We start from the raw sequence: 19,971 nt of genomic DNA, 5'->3' as shown, positions 1-19,971 counted from the left end.
AACATGTGCGTAAGTTCCTCAATCTTTTACGTAAAAAAAAATAATAGATGGAAGCGGTATTCGAGACAGCTGTCTCTTTCTCAATCTTTCACGTACCCCACCTCTTCTCCCTCGCTTTCTCGGTCGCTGACTCGACCCATTAAAGTGGGCTTTAGAGTTGATTCCATCAGCAAAGGCACTCAGATCTGGGAAGAAGAAGTCCACAGGTGGATTCACCGGCGAGAGATTCTCCCATGACAACAACAGTTCTCTATCGTAGTAAATCCTATTCGGGTGCAAGCCGTCCCAAATGGCATTTAAGTCGCCCATTAACCAAAATAAAATAAATGCAAGCATAATAGTCCATCTCCACTCCATAGTGCTATTAAGTTAAACACATACACATAAAATAACATAAAACGCCAGTGCACTCAACGATACCACGCTGCTGGTCGCTGCCAAAAGTCATGTGATTTCAGTAAACGAGGCTTCATTACATCATAAGTGTTTCGAAACATTTTGAAATTTCAATGGTTCACCACTGGGGGGCGTGACTTTGGCAGTTTGACACACGCTCCGAACCACTGATTCGAAACAAAAGATTCATAAAGCGTTGAAGCTTCATGAAGCAGTGTTTTGAAATCGCCCATCACTAGATATTGTTGAATAAAGTCTTTTTTTTTTTTTTTTGGCGCACAAAAAGTATTCTTGTCACTAAGGTTGAACCACTGTAGTCACATGAACTGTTTTAAATATGTTTTTAGTAGCTCTCTGGGCATCTGAAAGTGTAAATTATCTTTATTGAGCCATCAGATTTCATCAAAAATATCTTAATTTGTGTTCTGAAGATGAATGAAGGTCTTACGGGTGTGGAACGACATTTTTGGGTGAACTAACCCTTTAAGTGCAATTTTAAGTATATTTCTGAGAAGTACATAAAAAGTAGACTGAAAGTATACTTTGTTTATTTTTAGTATAGTAATAGCACACTTGAATATACTTATTTTTCCTAAGGGTATGCATATAAATGTGCAAAATTAAATCTATCAAAATTGTATTTAATTACAACTAGACTTTTACATTTTATGAAGAAAATGTGATGTTTTCCCAGGCTTTTACCCAAAGCAACTTGCACTGCAGTGCATTTCTATCCATATCCTGGTGTTCTGGGTTATTTTTAGTGCAGTTGTTCTGGACGCAGTTGTTCTTGTTAATGATAATTGACACTACAGTCATGCACACTTTTTCAGGCACTGAGATTTTGGACTTTTTTGCTTCTGTCTTTCAGACTAGATTCAAAATACACATTTCAGTGTTTATTTTACTGCACTTTATCTGTTTGCATCTGTAGATTTCAATTTCAATCCATACCTTTAAAGGCGGTGAGTTTGAGTCAGAAATCTCCACTTTAGCAATTTTACACACATCAAACTTTACAGTTTTATTCATATCTATATTCTGAAGGTTTTTACACTCGGCTGTTTCACATAACATTTTTTTTCCCTTAAAAACACTGATTTTTTTTCTGTCTGTTCACAGTATTTTCTGATTCATGGAGTGATAAAAAGAGAAATCCAAAATCCCCTCTGTAAAACAAACAAATTTTGAGCCTTTCTTTATCCAGTGTTCAGATTTCTGTTCTGGAAATGTATGCAAATGAGTGCATATTTAATTAGATAATGGTTTGTTTGCATATCTAATCTTAATGTTCTGTGAATAATCAACTGGGCAAAGTATGATGATATCTATTAGTCAACATTTTTACCTTATTTACATATGGTCTCACACTAAAAATTACTAATTAGATGTATTATTCATTATACTTATTAAAATCTCAGGGGTGCGTCACATCAGCAATCATGGTCTCGTACAGTTGATCCCTCATAGAGACACATTAAAACTATTTCCTGTTGAATTTGTTCTCTGTTATAATTACATTGTTAGTAACTTGTGTGTTTCTGTCTTTCTCTTTAATCCTCGTCGTTTGCTGACAAACATTCCCATCTTATGATCGTTCCATTTCCTTTTGAAGCTGCTTCCTGTGGAGTTGCTATGGAAACTTGGGCCCTTTGTTTGTCATCGGCGCGGCACAAACGCAACATAAAACACCAGCCGAGTGTGAAAAACCCACGCGCTCCCAGAATCACACAAAACATCATTAATGAGAGAGGAGAAGTTCAGAGATGACTTCACGGCAGCGAGGGGAACTGTGTGTAAATATAGCGGGACTGAAGTCATCATGTCGCCTACACACAGGAAAACCACTAATCAAACACACACACACGTACTGGTGTTGTGGACCTCTCTGGTGTTGAGGTAGTCCAGGAATGGCACAACCAGGCCTTGACCAAGATAGATCTTCACGAGCGTCATGGCCACGTCCTGCCGACTCTCCACCGTCGTGACCTCTTCCAGCAGGGTCAGAGGCGTGGGATCATCGACCTGACAGCATTGGGCAAAATTCACAATTTAAAGAGGCCGTATCATGTCCTTTACATACAGTAGTCTTAATTTTGTTTTTGTGCTCTACTAGAACAGGTTTTCCTGCTTGAATGTTGATTATTTTCCTCATATTCTCCATTGTTGCAGCTCCTCTTTTCCTAGTCTGTCAGTAACGCTCTGTTTAGTTCCTGTCTCTATGAAGCCCCTCCTTCTGAAAAGCACAATGTGCTCTGATTGGTTGGCTGGAGCAGTGTGTTGTGATTGGTGTTTGGGAAATGTCCCACCCCTTACCACAACCGCCAGTTTCAACACACTACTAACTAACTCAACCAGGCCCCGCCCCTTTATTCTGCACATGAATTATTTAAATGAGGAATGTTGTGACGTGTTCGTTCCCGGAAGAAAACTCAAGACTGGGATTTGATTTGGAATGACAGGAAGAGGAATTAAACAGATTTTGGGCACTAAATGGACATGAACTGATCACATCAAGTTGAAGGTTTCATTTTTTTTTAGTCCTGTTAAACTATTAAAGGTGCAATATGTAAGAATTTCTGTCCACTTGAGGTCGCTAGAGGCCTATTCAAAACAAAGGCGTAGCTTGATGACGCCAAGTTTGAGCGCGAAATCTTGGGACATGTGGTCTTCATGAAAAGAATTGGGATAGGACTCGGGAAGAAATCATGTTCATGGATGCGATTATTAATGTTGCTGTAGTATGAAGCAGAGCAGGACCGAGTGTTGTGGGAGCTGAACGAGCCCGCTAGAGCGATTGCGCAACACACGCCGCGAGCAGTGGAGCTTTTATTATGCCACAGTCGCCGGCGCTGCTTCCGCTTTTCCGGTTATGAGTATGAGGTAACACAGCTCTGTTTATCATATTAGATACATTTGAGCGTTTTGAAAATGATATTATAACGTTACTCCGTGCGTTCGCTTGGCGGCTGCTGTGAGACACTTGTTTGAGACACACTGCAGTAAGATAGATCGATTTAAGAATATCATATTAAATGCTGGATGGCTTGTGTTGATAAATGGCATGCAATTAATTTTAAAACGTATTGTATGATGGAGAAAATGCTGTATTACTGTTACTAAAAATAAAGCTGCATCTGATTATGCTATGTTAGCTACTTCACAAAATAGTGTTTTTCTCTGAGGCATGGTAAAGCATGGTACTCACGAAAAATCTAGAAAATTAGATTTAAACAATAAGACTAAACGTGTTGAGCTATATAACAATAATTAGTTTTCTGTCTATAAATATATCAAAACAGTTGTTCCCTTGCCTATTAAAACATGTAATATATTAAAGCGTCTTTGGTGTTTCCATGGTTTCTACAAAATAAAACCGGAAACCGAGGATAACGCGGGTATGAGGCAATTGACAGGCGACTCCTCACACGTCCCGGAGCCTTGGTTAAAATTGCAATTTTCTCACGATTTACAAATAGTTGCAAACATTTGGGATATTGTAAGTACTCAAGTGAACAAAATATATAACACTGGCCTAGTGGTTTTTGGATATTTTACTGCAAAATTCTTACATATTGCACCTTTAACTGAAATTAAATAAAATATATAAAAAAACTTAAACTTATTTTTCCCATTTAGTTGCTAAGACAACATTTCTCATATTTATTCAGTCTAACTTGATGTACTAAAATAACTAAAACTAAAATGAAAAATAATTAAAATTATTTTGAAAAAACTAATAAAAATGGCAAAAACACTAATTAATAATAATAATAATAATAATAAATTAGTAAAACTAACTAAAATTAAATTAAAACAAAAATATAAAAAATTAAAATTAAATTAAATTAAAACAAAAATATAAAAATAAAAACTAATTGAAAATATCAATAAAAACTACAATAGTATCAATGATACTAAAATAACACTGGTCTGGATCATGTTAAAGTATTTATGTACAGTATTCTGGAAAATTCTGTGTGTACGATGTAAAATAAAAGTTGATTTATTAAAAATAATGAAACCATATAGTGCTTAAATTACATACAAATGTCTACAGTCATTTGAATCAGTGATTTGTCATATGATCTAATGTTTCTGTAAATAGCCTACATGCTTGTATGAAATGTATTATTAAACTGCACTTTATACTGCATCTGAATTCAAATTCCAATTAAGATTACAGTTCCTGTTTGCTTCCTCAATTCAAATAGGAAGTAACTTGTTGGTTTGGAACTAAATTTGACAAATGTTACATCATTGTGGCTAAAAGTTCTTCAGTAGTTTAGTGTTTCATTATAGGTCAGTGTTTGGGTTCTGTTAATGGAGAAAAGGTGAAGCACCAGATGATTTTCTTGTAGTGTAAACGTTCTCCAATGACATTAACCCTTTGTTTTCAAGGCCTGAAACACACTCTGTGCATCATGGGTGCTGTAGACGGTCTTTTGTGGTCAGTTTAAGCTGTTCAGATGTGCAGCATACACAGAATGTGATGGTACCTCTGATGGCGAGATGACGGCCTCCACCAGCTGCTCGATCAGAGGCTGATAGTACAGAGAAGGGAGAATTCGCTCCTCTGCCAAACGCACCTTCAGACGCAAGGCACCCAGTTTACCTCTGAAAGAAAGACAGAAAGTTTTGTGTCTATGTGCTTTTATAACAGTGCTTTCACTGAGCTAGACTTTGTGTTTCATCCTCTTCAAGCTAAAGCATCAAAACTGACCTGTACGATGGGTAAGATGCATGTTTGTCAGTTGTTTTTACAATAGCGGGATGTTTATTGGATTTATACTCTTTTAAATATGGGGCTAAATGATGAACTTTTACTTAATGTTATGATACACTGCAAAAAATTGTGTTCGCCTTCAGTAAATTTATCAAAATGAAGTGAGTTTATGCTTAAAACAAGAACAAATATCTGCCATTGGGGTCAGAAAAATAATCTTGTTTTCCCTTTGAAATAAGTTTATTTTTCTGTTGCCATTGACAGATAATTTTTATTGTTTTAAGCACAAACTCACTTTATTTTTATTATTTTTTTAGGGATGCATGATATATCGGTATCGGCCGATATATGTTCATTTTTAATGTTATCGTTATCAGCCTGATAAGAAAATTTGGCCGATATATTAAAGTTGATAAATAATGGATTATTTCCTTCAGCCGAGACACTTCAGATGCGCACTGTCCGCCATTATGGTATTGAATTGCTTGAAATATGATTGAAATCACTTCAAAAAGGAAAATACATGTTCAGTGCAAGTCTGTCATATAAGCTACATAAAATTATAATGAGAACATCATAATTGTGTGTTTGGGACATGGATTTTAATGGTGAGACTTTTGTTTTTGTAATCAGGGTCTCAAAAATTATATAAAAATTTTGATTTAGATTTATCAGCCAATATATAATCGGCTTTCAAATATAAAGAATTGGTATCGGCCAACATTTTCATATCAGTGCATCCCTAATTTTTTTTTCAGAAAACAAGGCTTAAAGGATTAGTTCACTTTCATATAAAATTTTCCTGATAATTTACTCACCCCCATGTCATCCAAGATGTTCATGTCTTTCTTTCTCAGTCGAAAAGAAATGAAGGAAAACATTCCAGGATTATTCTCCTTATAATGGACTTCAATGGTCTCCAAATGGTTGAATAAGGGTCTTATCTAGCGAAAAAAAATGTAAATGTATATGCTTTATATAAACAAATGATCACCTTCCAAGTGCTTCCGCCAAAACCGTACTTTCGTATTCTTCAAAAAGCTTAAGCTGTATGTCCTACGCCTTCCCTATTCAACTTACGGAACGAACGCAGCGCCAGTTACATTTTTTCAGTAAGTTGAATAGGGAAGGTGTAGGACATACCGATCGTTTCGCTAGATAAGACCCTTATTCCTCGTCTGGTATCGTTTAAAGCCCTTTGAAGCTGCACTGAAACTGTAATTTTGACCTTCAACCGTTTGGAAGCCATTGAAGTCCATTATAAGGAGAATAATCCTGGAATGTTTTCATCAAAAACCTTAATTTCTTTTCGACCGAAGAAAGAAGGACATGAACATCTTGGATGACATGGAGGTGAGTAAATTATCAGGAAAATTTTATATGAAAGTGAACTAATCCTTTAGTATCTTCAGTCATTTTGCTTTTCAAGCAAATGTATCTTGATTGAAGAATTTTTAGATATTTTTAATGGAAAACAAGACAAAAATAGTAAGTAAAAAACATTTTTGCAGTGTATGAACATGTCAATTATGAGGGGTTTTTTGGATATGAATGTCTACAATGTGCTAATAAATTTTGTATGATGTTTGTAATTTTACAAATGTCTTAACTGGACTTGATAGATATGTTACTCAGGTAGGTCCTTCAGGGTATTTTGGAGTGGTGAGGTGTCTAAGTAACAACATCTAGCTATTGGGGTGCCTCAGGGCTCGGTGCTTGGACCGCTTTTCTTCTCCATATAATTACATCACTAGGATCTATCATTTAGACAAACATGGCTTTTCCTATCACTGCTATGCTGATGAAACACAACAACCTCTCATTCCAGCCAGACGGCCCAACGGTAGCTGCTCACATCTCAGCCTGACAGACATTTCTTGCTGGATGAAGGACCATCACCTTCAACTCAAGCTTGAGGTTTCAGCCACCCTTACGAAAAAGAAGTATACTTCAAGTTCATTTTATCAAGTATACTTTATGTAGTAAGTATACTAGTATCAATGTACTAGTAGTAAATTTTATTTTAATACTGCTTGGGACTAAATTGGCCCAATTGAAGTATATGTTTAAGTGTACTATGAGTGTAGTAAACTTTTAGTACACAACTATTTTACAGCTTCGTTTCTCATTTGTACTGCATCTGTACTACAAGTGAACTTATAAGTATACTAGTAGTTTACTATTTTAATACTAGTAGTACATTTTTAGTATAGAAAAGTACACTTTGAAATATACTCTCAGTAAACTACTAGTTTAGTGCAAGTATACTTGTAAGTTTTCTTTAAGTGAACAGGGCATCACATTTATAGTTGACTTTTTATATATTATTTTTGCACTTTAAGCATACTATGTTCCTATTTAGGTATTATATTTTATACTTGAAATTCCTGTACTTTAACTCTTTCCATTTTAAAAACATTTTATTCTAGCTTCATGAATCCTTTTTTATCAACACTTAAATGTGGGTAAGTTTCATTTAAAAAAAAAGGAAACATTTTAAACAAAATTGCATTTTTGTCAAAGGCTATGCCTGGATGGGATTCAGAACAATGATCAAACACAGGTGGAGTTGAACGAGTCCATAAACACCCCCAAAGCTTCATAGTCCACATAACGTTTGGCAGTTTTGATTTATATGCTGTTTAATGTTTGATGATCGCTTTATTTTATATTTGCGTGAGTAATCTTCTATCGCTTGTTTCAGCTTCTTCTTCTCCTGCTCCTGCATTTTGATCCGGAGATTCTGTACTCTTTCACAAGATGCGTAACAGCGCCCCCTACCATGCATAGCCTGAAAATTCAGTCAACGGCGAGGAAAGAGTGAAGTGGATTTGAAGTAAATTCCCATGTACACTACCAGTGGACTAGCCTACACAAAAATCCAGATACTCAGAAATAGGAATATATCTGTTTTCTTTATAAATCAATATTTTCAAACAATGTACTTTTATACTATACTTTTAAGTATATCTCGATCAAAGACTGAGTCCAAATATATGCCAAATATACTTAGGCTTTTCTTAGTATATTTCTCAGAAGTACATAGTATATTTCTGAGAAGTATATAAAAAGTAGCCTGAAAGTATACTTTCTTATTTTTAGTTTAAAAGAAGTATGCTAATAGCACACTTAAATAAACTTCTTTTTCGTAAGGGAAACCCAACACTTAATCACAACTTCTCCATTCAGCTCAACCATAATGCCTTCCAGGACAGCCAGGAATGATGTTTGCCTACAGAAAAATCACTGGATCTGCACCCCTATACCTAAACTAGCTACTCCAGACTTATGTGCCCTCCAGAAGCTTCCGTTCTGCAAGTGAACGGCATCTTGTGTTGCCATCCCAAAGAGGCACAAAATCATTGGAAGCAGCTCGTCATTAAAACATGAGCCAAAACAAAGACAACAATCTCTGAAGCAGCATTACCATCTCAAACACACCTGCTAATGAATGTGACTACACTGTAAAACACACACACACACACACCCTGCATCGTCCTCCGTGTTTCCTAGCGGCATCAGACGAAACCAGCCCTGCAGCAGAGGCGATCTGTGCAGACAGGACAGAGGGATTTCCACCTGTGCAAATCAACACAAACACATGCATTCAGTAAGTAAAAATCATCCAAACACATTATCACTGCAAACAATTCACCCCAAAATAACAATTCTGTTATCATTTACTGGTGCTAACAATAATATGCTTTTGTTTTACACAGGAAACAGAATGTCATACAGGATTGGAGAGATAAGAGGGTCGATGTGGGGTGGTTGATTATGATTTCCCTTTTTTAACCTTAGTTAGTGTGTAATGTTGCTGTTTGAGCATAAACAGCAATCTAAATGAGAGTGTTGTTCAGTCTTGCTTCTTGATGGAGTCCTTTATTCATTACTGTCAGAGACGCAAACAGCACTTTTCACAGTGAACACTAGCCTGATTGCAAGTTACGACGCCCAAAGTTCAATGCAAAGGGAGATATTTTCTTTTACAGAAATCGCTTTTTAACGGCTGGTAGGGACTACAATGAACATCTTTCCGGGGTGGTGACATCACTAACCCTAAAATTTACATAAACCCCGCCCCCGAGAACATGCAACAAAGGGGGCGAGGCCATGTTCTGCTGCTTTAGAGAAGAGGAAGAGTTGTTGTAGTAAATGGCGTCATTTTACGCCGGACTGCTTTACAAACGAGGGTCAATTCAACGCTGGATTTGCACAAAAGATTAACATGACGGGACATGCTAGTGGATGAGTTGAATCAACTCCACAGCAACTACATAAATTTATCCACTAACCATTCAGAAACGTCTAAAAGTTGTAACTTCTTCCTGAGTCTCTCCATCAGTGTCGACTCCGGTTTGAACAATGTAAGGCCGAACACCGTCGTCATTTTGGCTGCGTGAGATTCTCCAGCTTTGTTGTTGTTGAGCGACCGAAGCGTGAGCTGTTAAAGCTCCGCCCTCTTCTGGAAAGGGGGCCGGGAGCAGCAGCTCATTTGCATTTAAAGGGACACACAGTAAAACGGCGTGTTTTTGCTCACACCCAAATAGGGGCAAATTTGACAAGCTATAATAAATGATCTGTGGGGTATTTTGAGCTGAAACTTCACAGACACATTCTGGAGACACCAGAGACTTATATTACATCTTGTGAAAGGGGCATTGTAGGTCTCCTTTAATGTTCACAGAGTCATTAGAAACACAATGAGTTCATTCTGAAACGAGTGTCGTGTGTTTACGATGAGCTCTGACTGGTTCTGCAAATCTCATTATTCAGCACTTCAGCATCAGGAGAAACTATGTTTCCATTCAAAGTTGCATAACAAACTTGTGCAAAAATATATTGCATATAAAACATTTGCAAATAAAGCACCATTTGCATTCCATGTGTTCTAGAGTACAGAATCATCACTTCCTGGAAAACTGGAGCAAAGCTGCTGCAAAAATGCGTTTTCATGATAGTTTATGCACATTTTTTATGCACGTTTTTAATGCACATTTTAAGATTTTATTGGCATCTTGGTGTTTCCATCCATCGTTTTTTTTAAAAGCAATGTCCCAAAATTTGCATAAAAATACGTGTATGGAACATAGCTGGTGACACTTAATTTATTTAAGCAACGGACTGACGGTCACCTCACCTTTCCCAGAAAGTCATTCTTGCCCACCATGTCCCAGTCCCAGACCTCCACTGTGACGCTTCCACCCTCATCATCACCACCTTCATCCAAACACAACTCCAGAGTCTCATCCCAGTGCGGGAACCGCGTCTTCTTTATGATCTAGAGAAAACACACTCGTTAAACTAAGCTGCCTAATATTACGATGCATACAGCAAGACACGTTTATGTTTATGAATTATAAAGACCCATTCACACCAAGAACAACAAATATAACTATATTAACATGGTGTGGACGATATCATTCTGAGCAGCTCATGATCCGGTGTTTTTGTCAGTGTCTCACACAATGCTGCTCCACACAAACTCCATCTGCATCTGCTCTGAGTTTGGCTCATTTATTACATGCATTTGAAAACGAAACATGCACCAACCATGTTCATAAACTTGTAATGAGAAGCACGTATAAACAGCTGTTGTCAACAAAAGAGAGGCTCCCTGCAGTTTTTTTTAATAATAATATAAAAACTAATATAAAATAATAATATAAAAAATATAATATAATATAAAAATATATAAAAAATAATATAAATATAATATAAATAATATAAAGTCATAAATACTGGTATTGTAATTTTACAGTTGCACTCAAAAATAATAATAATTATTATATTTTTCTATTATTTTTTTCACAGTAAAATATTACAATAGTAGTATTTCTTATATAGTTTAATACTTGTATTTAGTAATCATCATCATCATCATCAACATAAAATAATTATTTTATAGTCATATTGATATATAATCCCAAAAAACTGCATTTGCAGCCCTACAAACGTGCAAAGCAAGATATGAAGTCATAAATATTAGTATTATAATTTTAAATTTGCACTCAAAAATAAAATAATAATAATTCTTATATTTTTCTTAAATAATCATTTTTTTTACTGTGAAATATTACAATATTTTTTTCTTATATTATTGTTTAATACTTGTATTTAGTAATAATAATAAACATCTTCATCGTCATAAAATAAGAATTATTTTACAGTTATATTGATATAATAACATTTTTGCTAAATTATGCAGCCCTACAATCAAGCACAGCAAAAGACATGAAGTCATATTAGTATTATAATTTTACAGTTGTACAATAATTATTATTTTAATATTTTATTATTAATAGTAATATTTTTTATACTGTTTAATACTTTTATTTAGTAATAATAACAATAACCACTATAAAAATTTGATGATAATGAATGGTATTATTATTTTATAGTCATATTAATATATAATCACTATATTTTTGACCATATTGTGCAGCCCTACAAACAAAGAACAGCAAACATGGAACTTTTTAAAGTAAGATTTTATCAGAAAATATTAAAAAAAAAAAAAAAAATTTTTCCCCAAAACCCTGCAGCCCTAATATAAGGAGGAGGAGGAGGAAAGTAAAAACTGAACACTAACTGCCGGTTATTGAATGAATTGTGAATGTTTTAGATTTGAACATGCAAAAGAATGAGCTTCAGTGGAGAAAAAGCCTTTTTATATTTAATAGTGACTTAAATTGAGGTCTGTTCCTCATATAAAGTGATCATCAGATGATTTCAGAAGACTTAGAAATGGTGAAATAGCCACTTTCATGGGCTTTAATGATGTTTTTGTCTGTCTTGAGTATAGATGAAGACTCGTCGTCTCACCGATGTCTCAGCGCTGAGGTTGTTGTAGATGATTCTGGTGAACGGATCAGAGGTACCGGAAATATCACGAGGAGCCAAATCACTGCAACCAACACAAACAATTCAGACTGACACTCACGGTACGTTTTCACACTACAATTGAATGATTAATAGAGATTTATGCATTGAGCAGTTGCTTTACAATAGAGGAACAAAAGCGATCCGTCACATTCATAATATACAATGGCAGGTTTATTAGAAAGCTAGATCAGGAAACAAGCCAGAGAAATGCAGAACTCATCAAGCGTCTGACTGCAGGAAGCACAGGTTGACTGAAGCGGAAGGAAAGCGAGACGCTCACCGAGCCTCGATGACGTGGCAGTGCAGACAGGTTCTCTGAGCGTCTCTGTGAAGCTCCAGAGCCAGATGAATCTCACCCTGAACCTCCTCGTCTGGATCCACACGGCTCAGATTCAACCAGTTATCCAAGCCTGCAGGAAGAACACACGTCAGGAAGAGAGTTGAGATGATAAGCACAGATCTGAACTACACAACAGCCATTGGGTTTGTTCAGATTCAGAACAGCATGCGTTCACGTTTTTTTTTTTTTTTCTCAGTATTTAAATGATTTAGTTTGCATTTGCCAGAATGTGCCGTATACAGCCTGAATGCACTGCAGGTTATAGTTAGATTTTTTCTTTTCTGTTTTCATTTTAATATTAGTTTTAGAAATTTTGAATTCATATACACTGAACAAAATTATAAACGCAACACTTTTGTTTTTGCCCCCATTTTTCATGAGCTGAACTCAAAGATCTAAGACTTTTTCTATGTACACAAAAGGCCTATTTCTCTCAAATACTGTTCACAAATCTGTCTAAATCTGTGTTAGTGAGCACTTCTCCATTGCCGAGATAATCCATCCATCTCACAAGTGTGGCATATCAAGATGCTGATTAGACAGCATGATTATTGCACAGGTGTGCCTTAGGCTGGCCACAATAAAAGGCCACTCTAAAATGTGCAGTTTTACTGTATTGGTGGGTCCGAAAACCAGTCATTATCTGGTGTGACCACCAAATGCAACACATCTCCTTCGCTTAGAGTTGATCAGGTTGTTGATTGTGGCCTGTGGGATGTTGGTCCACTCCTCTTCAATGGCAGGAACTGGAACACGCTGTCGTATACGGCGATCCAGAGCATCCCAAACATGCTCAATGGGTGATATGTCCGGTGATTATGCTGGCCATGCAAGAACTGGGATGTTTTCAGCTTCCAGGAATTGTGTACAGATCCTTGCAACATGGGGCCGTGCATTATCATGCTGCAACATGAGGTGATGGTCGTGGATGAATGGCACAACAATGGGCCTCAGGATCTCATCACGGTATCTCTGTGCATTCAAAATGCCATCAATAAAACGCACTTGTGTTCGTTGTCCATAACATACGCTTGCCCATACCATAACCCCACCGCCATCACTCGATCCACAGCGTTGACATCAGCAAACCGCTCACCCACACGCTGTCTGCCATCTGCCCTGTACAGTGAAAACCGGGATTCATCCGTGAAGAGAACACCTCTCCAAAGTGCCAGACGCCATCAGATGTCGTTGCAACCGACTTGCAGTCAGGTCGAGACCCCGATGAGGACGACGAGCACGCAGATGAGCTTCCCTGAGACGGTTTCTGACAGTTTGTGCAGAAATTCTTTGGTTATGCAAACCGATTGTTGCAGCAGCTGTCCGGGTGGCTGGTCTCAGATGATCTTGGAGGTGAAGATGCTGGATGTGGAAGTCCTGGGCTGGTGTGGTTACAGTGGTCTGTGGTTGGATGTACTGCCAAATTCTCTGAAACGCCTTTGGAGACGGCTTATGGTAGAGAAATGAACATTCAATTCACGGGCAACAGCTCTGGTGGACATTCCTGCAGTCAGCATGCCAATTGCACGCTCCCTCAAAACTTGCGACATCTGTGGCATTGTGCTGTGTGATAAAACTGCACATTTTAGAGTGGCCTTTTATTGTGGCCAGCCTAAGGCACACCTGTGCAATAATCATGCTGTCTAATCAGCATCTTGATATGCCACACCTGTGAGGTGGATGGATTATCTCAGCAATGGAGAAGTGCTCACTAACACAGATTTAGACAGATATGTGAACAATATTTGAGAGAAATAGGCCTTTTGTGTACATAGAAAAAGTCTTAGATCTTTGAGTTCAGCTCATGAAATATGGGGGCAAAAACAAAAGTGTTGCGTTTATAATTTTGTTCAGTGTATTTTAATTTCAGTTTTAATTTTAGTTATTTCAGTATATCACCTACTGAAAATAGCTGAAATAAAACAAGTTTAAGTCTTTTATGTTATTTTATTTCAGTTAACATTTATTTAATTTAATGTAAAGAAAATGTTTTTTTATAGTTTTAGTTAACTATAATAACCTGAGAATTTTAACTTCTTGATTCATAATTTTATATTGAATTAAAAATTAAAAATTATATATTTTTTATTATTTTAAAATTTTAGTAATTTAGTTACATAACTTTAGTTACTACTATTAGTTTTTTTTAAATATTTTTTATTTAGAATATGTTTTTAAATGTCTATATATATATATTTATTAATTTTTATTTAGTTTTTGTTTTAGTTATCAAGATAAACTAAATGAAAATCTTGCTTTAGCAACGAACTTAAATATAATACATTTATTTATTTTTTAAATATTTCATTTTATTTAATGTAAAGAAAATGTTTTTTTTTTATGGTTTTAGTTAACTATAATAACCTGAGAACTTTAACATCTTGATTCATAATTTTATACTGAATTAAAAGTTAAATATTTAAAATATATATATTTTAAAATCTTAGTAATTTTGTTGTTTTTGGAATTTTTATTAGTTTATGTTTTTTTATATATATTTTTATTTAGTATATGTTTTTTTAATATGTCTATATATTTTTTTTTATTAATTTTTATTTAGGTTTTGTTTTAACTATTTATTTTATTTATGTACATCAAGATAAACTAAATAAAAATCTTGAAATACATTTAATTAGTCAGTTAACATTTATTTTATTTCAAGTAAAGAAAATGTTTTTTATGGCTTTAGTTTTAGTTAACTATAATAACCATTACTTTATATTAAATAAAAAATGCTAAATATTTAATCTCATTTGTAATGATTAATATTTCTGAGATGATAACGGTATGATTAAATATGTAATCTTGTAAGGTTAATGCAGCACATATACTGTTTTGCATGTTATATAAAATCAGTATTCAGAATTCATGAAGTGAATCATTACATGACAAATGCAGCAGCTCTAAAAAGGTTTTGCATACAGTAAACCCACTTTTGTCACATTTAAGAGGTTCTGCAAAAGTCTTTTGGCTGTATGATCAAAAATAAGTCAAAAAGGAGATGTTAAAAACAGTGACATCACTCGCAGTTCACCTGTCACACTGTTGTGCATACTGCATTGTGGGATACAGCGTGCATGTGCTCTGGCTGTATACAGTATGTCGTCTGAGTGTTTGCAAACATGCATACAAAAAAATTCACATAATCATGCACAGCAAAAACATAGTATGAACGTATGCTAATGTGAACGCAGGCATGATTTTAAACCAGAGCAGGTCCAGCAGGAGGATGCCAGTACAGTTTACAGTTACAATAAATCTCCCATCTGAGAGCTTTACAGAGCCGAACGCTTCCCATGATCCCGTGGGTGAGGGGTGAGTCAGTCATGACAGGCTGCAGTGATTCATGCAGGGCAAGTGCATGCTGGGAAGACATGAAACCCACTGTGGGGTGGCGTGGTCGCTAATACATCATGCGTGCGCCCATAATAACTAAAAACTCCTCTGTTTCAGCTGAGAACAGCACTGAGGGAATTACTTCAGGATGAAGCTGGAAAATAATAATCATTCCTCGTCTCCACGCGTGATTTTAAACACCGCATTCACTTTCATAGTTAATTCATTGATGATTGTGTCAAATTATTTCAGTTTCTGTAGTTTTTTTCATCTATCTGCCATGGCAACATTTCTCATTTTCATCTAAATAACTAAAACTGAAATAAAAATTACTTATAAACTATACAGATATATTTAGATAATAATAAAAATGGCAAAAAAAAACACAACTGATACACTTTAATGAAAATTAAAAAAGCAAACTACAATATTATAAAATAACACTGATTTGAATGCATGACTTTAAATATGTATTATTCAGTCACTTCCTGTTTTTTTTTTTTTTTTTATATATTACTCTTTAGGTTCGTGTGGGTTCCACTTCCCTTCTCTCTTTAAGAATTTTGTTTTGCACAAATCATATTTTTCATACATAGAAATGGCAGCTGGTTCTGTGTGCACTGAAGAAGAATATCTTCTCGGTGAAGTTCAAAATTATTTATTTTTAAAGAAATGGGAAGTGAGATTGGGTATTAAAAGCTTTGTACATTTTATCTTGCATGTGTGGAGGATGAATGCAAATCAGTTCACGGAAATGTTCTGAATAAATCATGAAAGTAACATTAAATAACAAAGAATCATATTCACTGTATATATTTGATAAGATATGACATCCCTTTTTTGACAATGTTCTGGCTGATTTACTTTCACGTACATATAATTTTAAATATAGATATAGTGTTTATGTTTTGTTAATTGGGCAAATAATCAGAATTTTAATTTGCATCGGTTGGGTGTTTTCTGTACTCTTGTTATTCCGTGGAGAAAAATCCAATATTAAATAAAATAAATAAAAAAATGTAATAACAAGAAAACAACATCAACCCAAACATCAACTCAACACAGATTTATGTCTCATATAACTGTAAAGGTCAGAAATAAGGCTCAGACTTTCTGATGTGAAAGCAGTCTACATTCATCTTCCCCGTCCTCTCTTACATCTAACTTCAGTCCCTTTAAAGGATTAGTTCACAATTTCCTGATAATTTCCTCACCCCCATGTCATCCAAGATGTTCATGTCTTTCTTTCTTCAGTGGAAAAGAAAAGAAGGTTTTTGAGGAAAACATTCCAGGATTTTTCTCCATATAGTGGACTTCACTGGGGTTCAACGGGTTGAAGGTCCAAATGTCAGTTTCAGCGCAGCTTCAAAGAGCTCTACATGATCCCAGACGAGGAATAAGAGTCTTATCTAGTGAAACCATCGGTCATTTTCTAAAAAAAATAATGTGGACGTAGGCAGAAGTACCGCGGTAGGGCGAAAAACTCCATCTCATTTTCTCCTCCAACTTCAAAATCGTCCGACATCGTTGTTTTACCTTCTCTTTGTAAAGGCCGTTTGACTTAGTCTTAGCACATTCGCTTTGTAAACACTGGATTGGTACTTCTGCCTACGTCACGCGTGACCTTTCCAACGTGATTACATAATGTGTGGAGCATCACAGAGCAGTGCAAGACGAGCATTTGTGGTTAAAAAGTATATCATTTTTATTATTTTTTTTAGAAAATGGCCGATGGTTTCTCTAGATAAGACTCTTATTCCTCGTCTGGGATCATGTAGAGCTCTTTGAAGCTGCACTGAAACTGACATTTGGACCTTCAACCCGTTGAACCCCAGTGAAGTCCACTATAAGGAGAAAAATCCTGGAATGTTTTTCTCAATAACCTTCATTTCTTTTCGAAATGAAGAAAGAAAGACAGAAACACCTTAGATGACATGGGGGTGAGTAAATTATCAGGAAATTTTAACTCTGAAGTGAACTGATCCTTTAAGGCAAGCCATTTCACTCGGCGGCCATCTTTCAGGCAGCTATTTCAGTCATGCAGTGCAGCTCTTTGAATGGGGAAACATCAGATTCTCCAAAGTTGTTCACCAAGCTTACGATTAAATTTCATAATTTTTGAAATCGGCAATGAAATCTGACAAAAACTGTCAAATCATGAATGCAATTTTCAGGCTGGACCAACCAAAGTTCATGTCATAAGCAGAACACTGACTTCTAACAGCAGCTGCAGTGATGCGATGACTTTACCAACTGGTGATTGGCTCTTTTGTTTAGAAGGCGGGACTTATTGCGCCATATTGCGTGTTGCACTTTCTCAGTAATATGAGTGCATTGTCTTTGTATATATAAGGTCTTACAACAGCACACACTTACCTTTGGGTTGAGCAGCGATCACGTCTTTACTCAGGGAGATTTTACCAATGACGTCATCATGACTGTGGCATGAAACACAACATCAGATGCATGTTAATGTTCAGATGTTCTCCATATTAAACCACCATCATGATCATCAGCTCTTTCAGGATGTACAATCAGATTCACAGACAGATAAACAGACAGATCTACACTTTTAAAGAAAGTTTCAGTGGGGTTCAATATAGAACTGTAGTGTTCTTGACTCAATTTTAAAGAAGCCTTTATGCCAAAAAGGAGAAATGTCTTAAATGATTGCACAATACTTTCATGTTTAGTGGGTTTTTTCAAATATTTCTAGTGATGAAGTATGTTTATGAGCTGTTTAATTCATATAAAAAAGAAATAAAAATAAATCCATCAAATGATCCCATGATGGAACCCATAAAATGTTCTGTTTATGAAGCACCTGATGGAACCTTTAAGGTTCCATATAGAACTTTTTCTTCTAAGAATGATACAATCTACACTATTAAAAATAAAGGTTCCAAAAGGTTTATTTTTTCATCTCAGTGATGCCAGAGAAGAACCATTTTGGTTCCCCAAACAATCTTTCAGTGAACAGATCTCGAAAGAACCATGTTTGAAGAACATTTTAATAATGTAAAGAACCTTCTGTGCAATGGAAAGATAGTGTAATGATTTAAAAATGATTTTCTTCTTCAGTGTTTCAGTCTTGTTTTCCTGCACAAATATCTAAACATTCTTAAATCAAGATACATTTACTGGAGAGTTTGTGCTTAAGGGGTTCATTCACCCAAAAATGAATATACAGTCATTTATTACTCACCCTCATGTCGTTCTACACCCATAAGACCTTCGTTCATCTTCAGAACACAAATTAAGATATTTTTGATGAAATCCGATAGGGTTTTTTTATCCTCCATTGAAAGCAGCGAAGTTACCACATTCAAGGTCCAGAAAGGTACTAAAGACATCGTTAAAACAGTCATGTGACTGCAGTGGTTCAACCTTAATGTTATGTAGCGACGAGAATACTTTTTGTGCATTAAAAATAAGGACTTTATTCAACAATCTCGTCTCTTCTGTGTCATTCTCATACGTTGTTTACATCCAGTGCTTCCAGGCTCTACGTCAGAATGGCGTCATTATTGGCCGGCTCCTGCGTCAGCATCACACGCATGCGTCGTGCTGATCACATGATCAGCTTTGGCCAATACTGAGCCGGCATTCGGACGTACTGTGTCACCTGCATAAGAGATTGTTGAATAAAGTCGTTATTTTTGTTTTCTCGTCTCTTCATAACATTAAGGTTGAACCACTGCAGTCACATGACTGTTTTAACGATGTCTTTAGTACTTTTCCTGGACCTTGAAAGTGTTGATTATATTGCTGTCTATGGACGAGTCATATACCTCTCGGATTTCATCAAAAATATCTTAATTTGTGTTCTGAAGATGAACGAAGGTCTTACGGGTGTGGAACAACATGAGGGTGAGTAATTAATGACAGATATTCATTTTTGGGTGAACTAACCCTTTAGAATAATTTAAAAAAAACAGCCAATGGGGTCAGAAAAATAAACTTAATTCAAAGGAAACAAGATTATTTTTCTGACCCCATTGGCTGATATTTGTTCTTGTTTTAAGCACAAACTCACTTCATTTTGAAACTTTTTTTTTATTAAACAAATCTTAATATCTGAAGTGATTTTGCTTCTCCAGTAAATGTATCTTGATTTAAGAATGTTTAGATATTTGTGCTGGAAAACAAGATAAAAACACTGAGAAAGAAAATAATTTTTTTGCAGTGAAGAAACAAAGAGGAGAACAGATCAAAGCTGTGATCACCGACTATCATCACACCATCTGTGTGTTTGTGCGTGCAAATGTTCTGGTGTGTGATTGTGAAA

At 35.7% G+C, this 19,971-nt stretch overlaps 2 protein-coding genes across 15 annotated transcripts in view; one reads left to right on the top strand and one right to left on the bottom strand.

Moving 5' to 3' along the window:
• The window catches only part of dgcr6 (DiGeorge syndrome critical region gene 6), a 30,112-nt gene that overhangs the window by 1,612 nt on the left and 8,529 nt on the right, over positions 1-19,971 (top strand). The gene's annotated exons all lie outside the window — the stretch shown is intronic.
• Positions 1-19,971, bottom strand: part of LOC127517456 (rasGAP-activating-like protein 1) — a 202,545-nt gene that overhangs the window by 179,454 nt on the left and 3,120 nt on the right. For 2 of the 13 annotated variants that reach the window (XM_051903148.1, XM_051903151.1), the window contains exons 4-10: positions 18,060-18,121; positions 12,288-12,417; positions 11,948-12,029; positions 10,263-10,403; positions 8,610-8,701; positions 4,896-5,013; positions 2,268-2,421 (exon numbers count right to left, since the gene is read on the bottom strand). The exons of 3 other annotated variants lie outside the window; for them this stretch is intronic. In XM_051903148.1, coding sequence (XP_051759108.1) covers positions 2,268-2,421; positions 4,896-5,013; positions 8,610-8,701; positions 10,263-10,403; positions 11,948-12,029; positions 12,288-12,417; positions 18,060-18,121 — 779 coding nt within the window. The remainder of the gene's footprint in view (positions 1-2,267; positions 2,422-4,895; positions 5,014-8,609; positions 8,702-10,262; positions 10,404-11,947; positions 12,030-12,287; positions 12,418-18,059; positions 18,122-19,971) is intronic. 8 more of the 13 variants (XM_051903142.1, XM_051903158.1, XM_051903144.1 and 5 more) reach the window with 6 other exon arrangements.

The sequence above is a fragment of the Ctenopharyngodon idella genome, chromosome 8, assembly GCF_019924925.1.
Source record: "Ctenopharyngodon idella isolate HZGC_01 chromosome 8, HZGC01, whole genome shotgun sequence".
In the NCBI taxonomy this organism is placed as follows: domain Eukaryota; kingdom Metazoa; phylum Chordata; class Actinopteri; order Cypriniformes; family Xenocyprididae; genus Ctenopharyngodon; species Ctenopharyngodon idella.
This window is presented reverse-complemented; position numbering and strand designations above follow the sequence as displayed.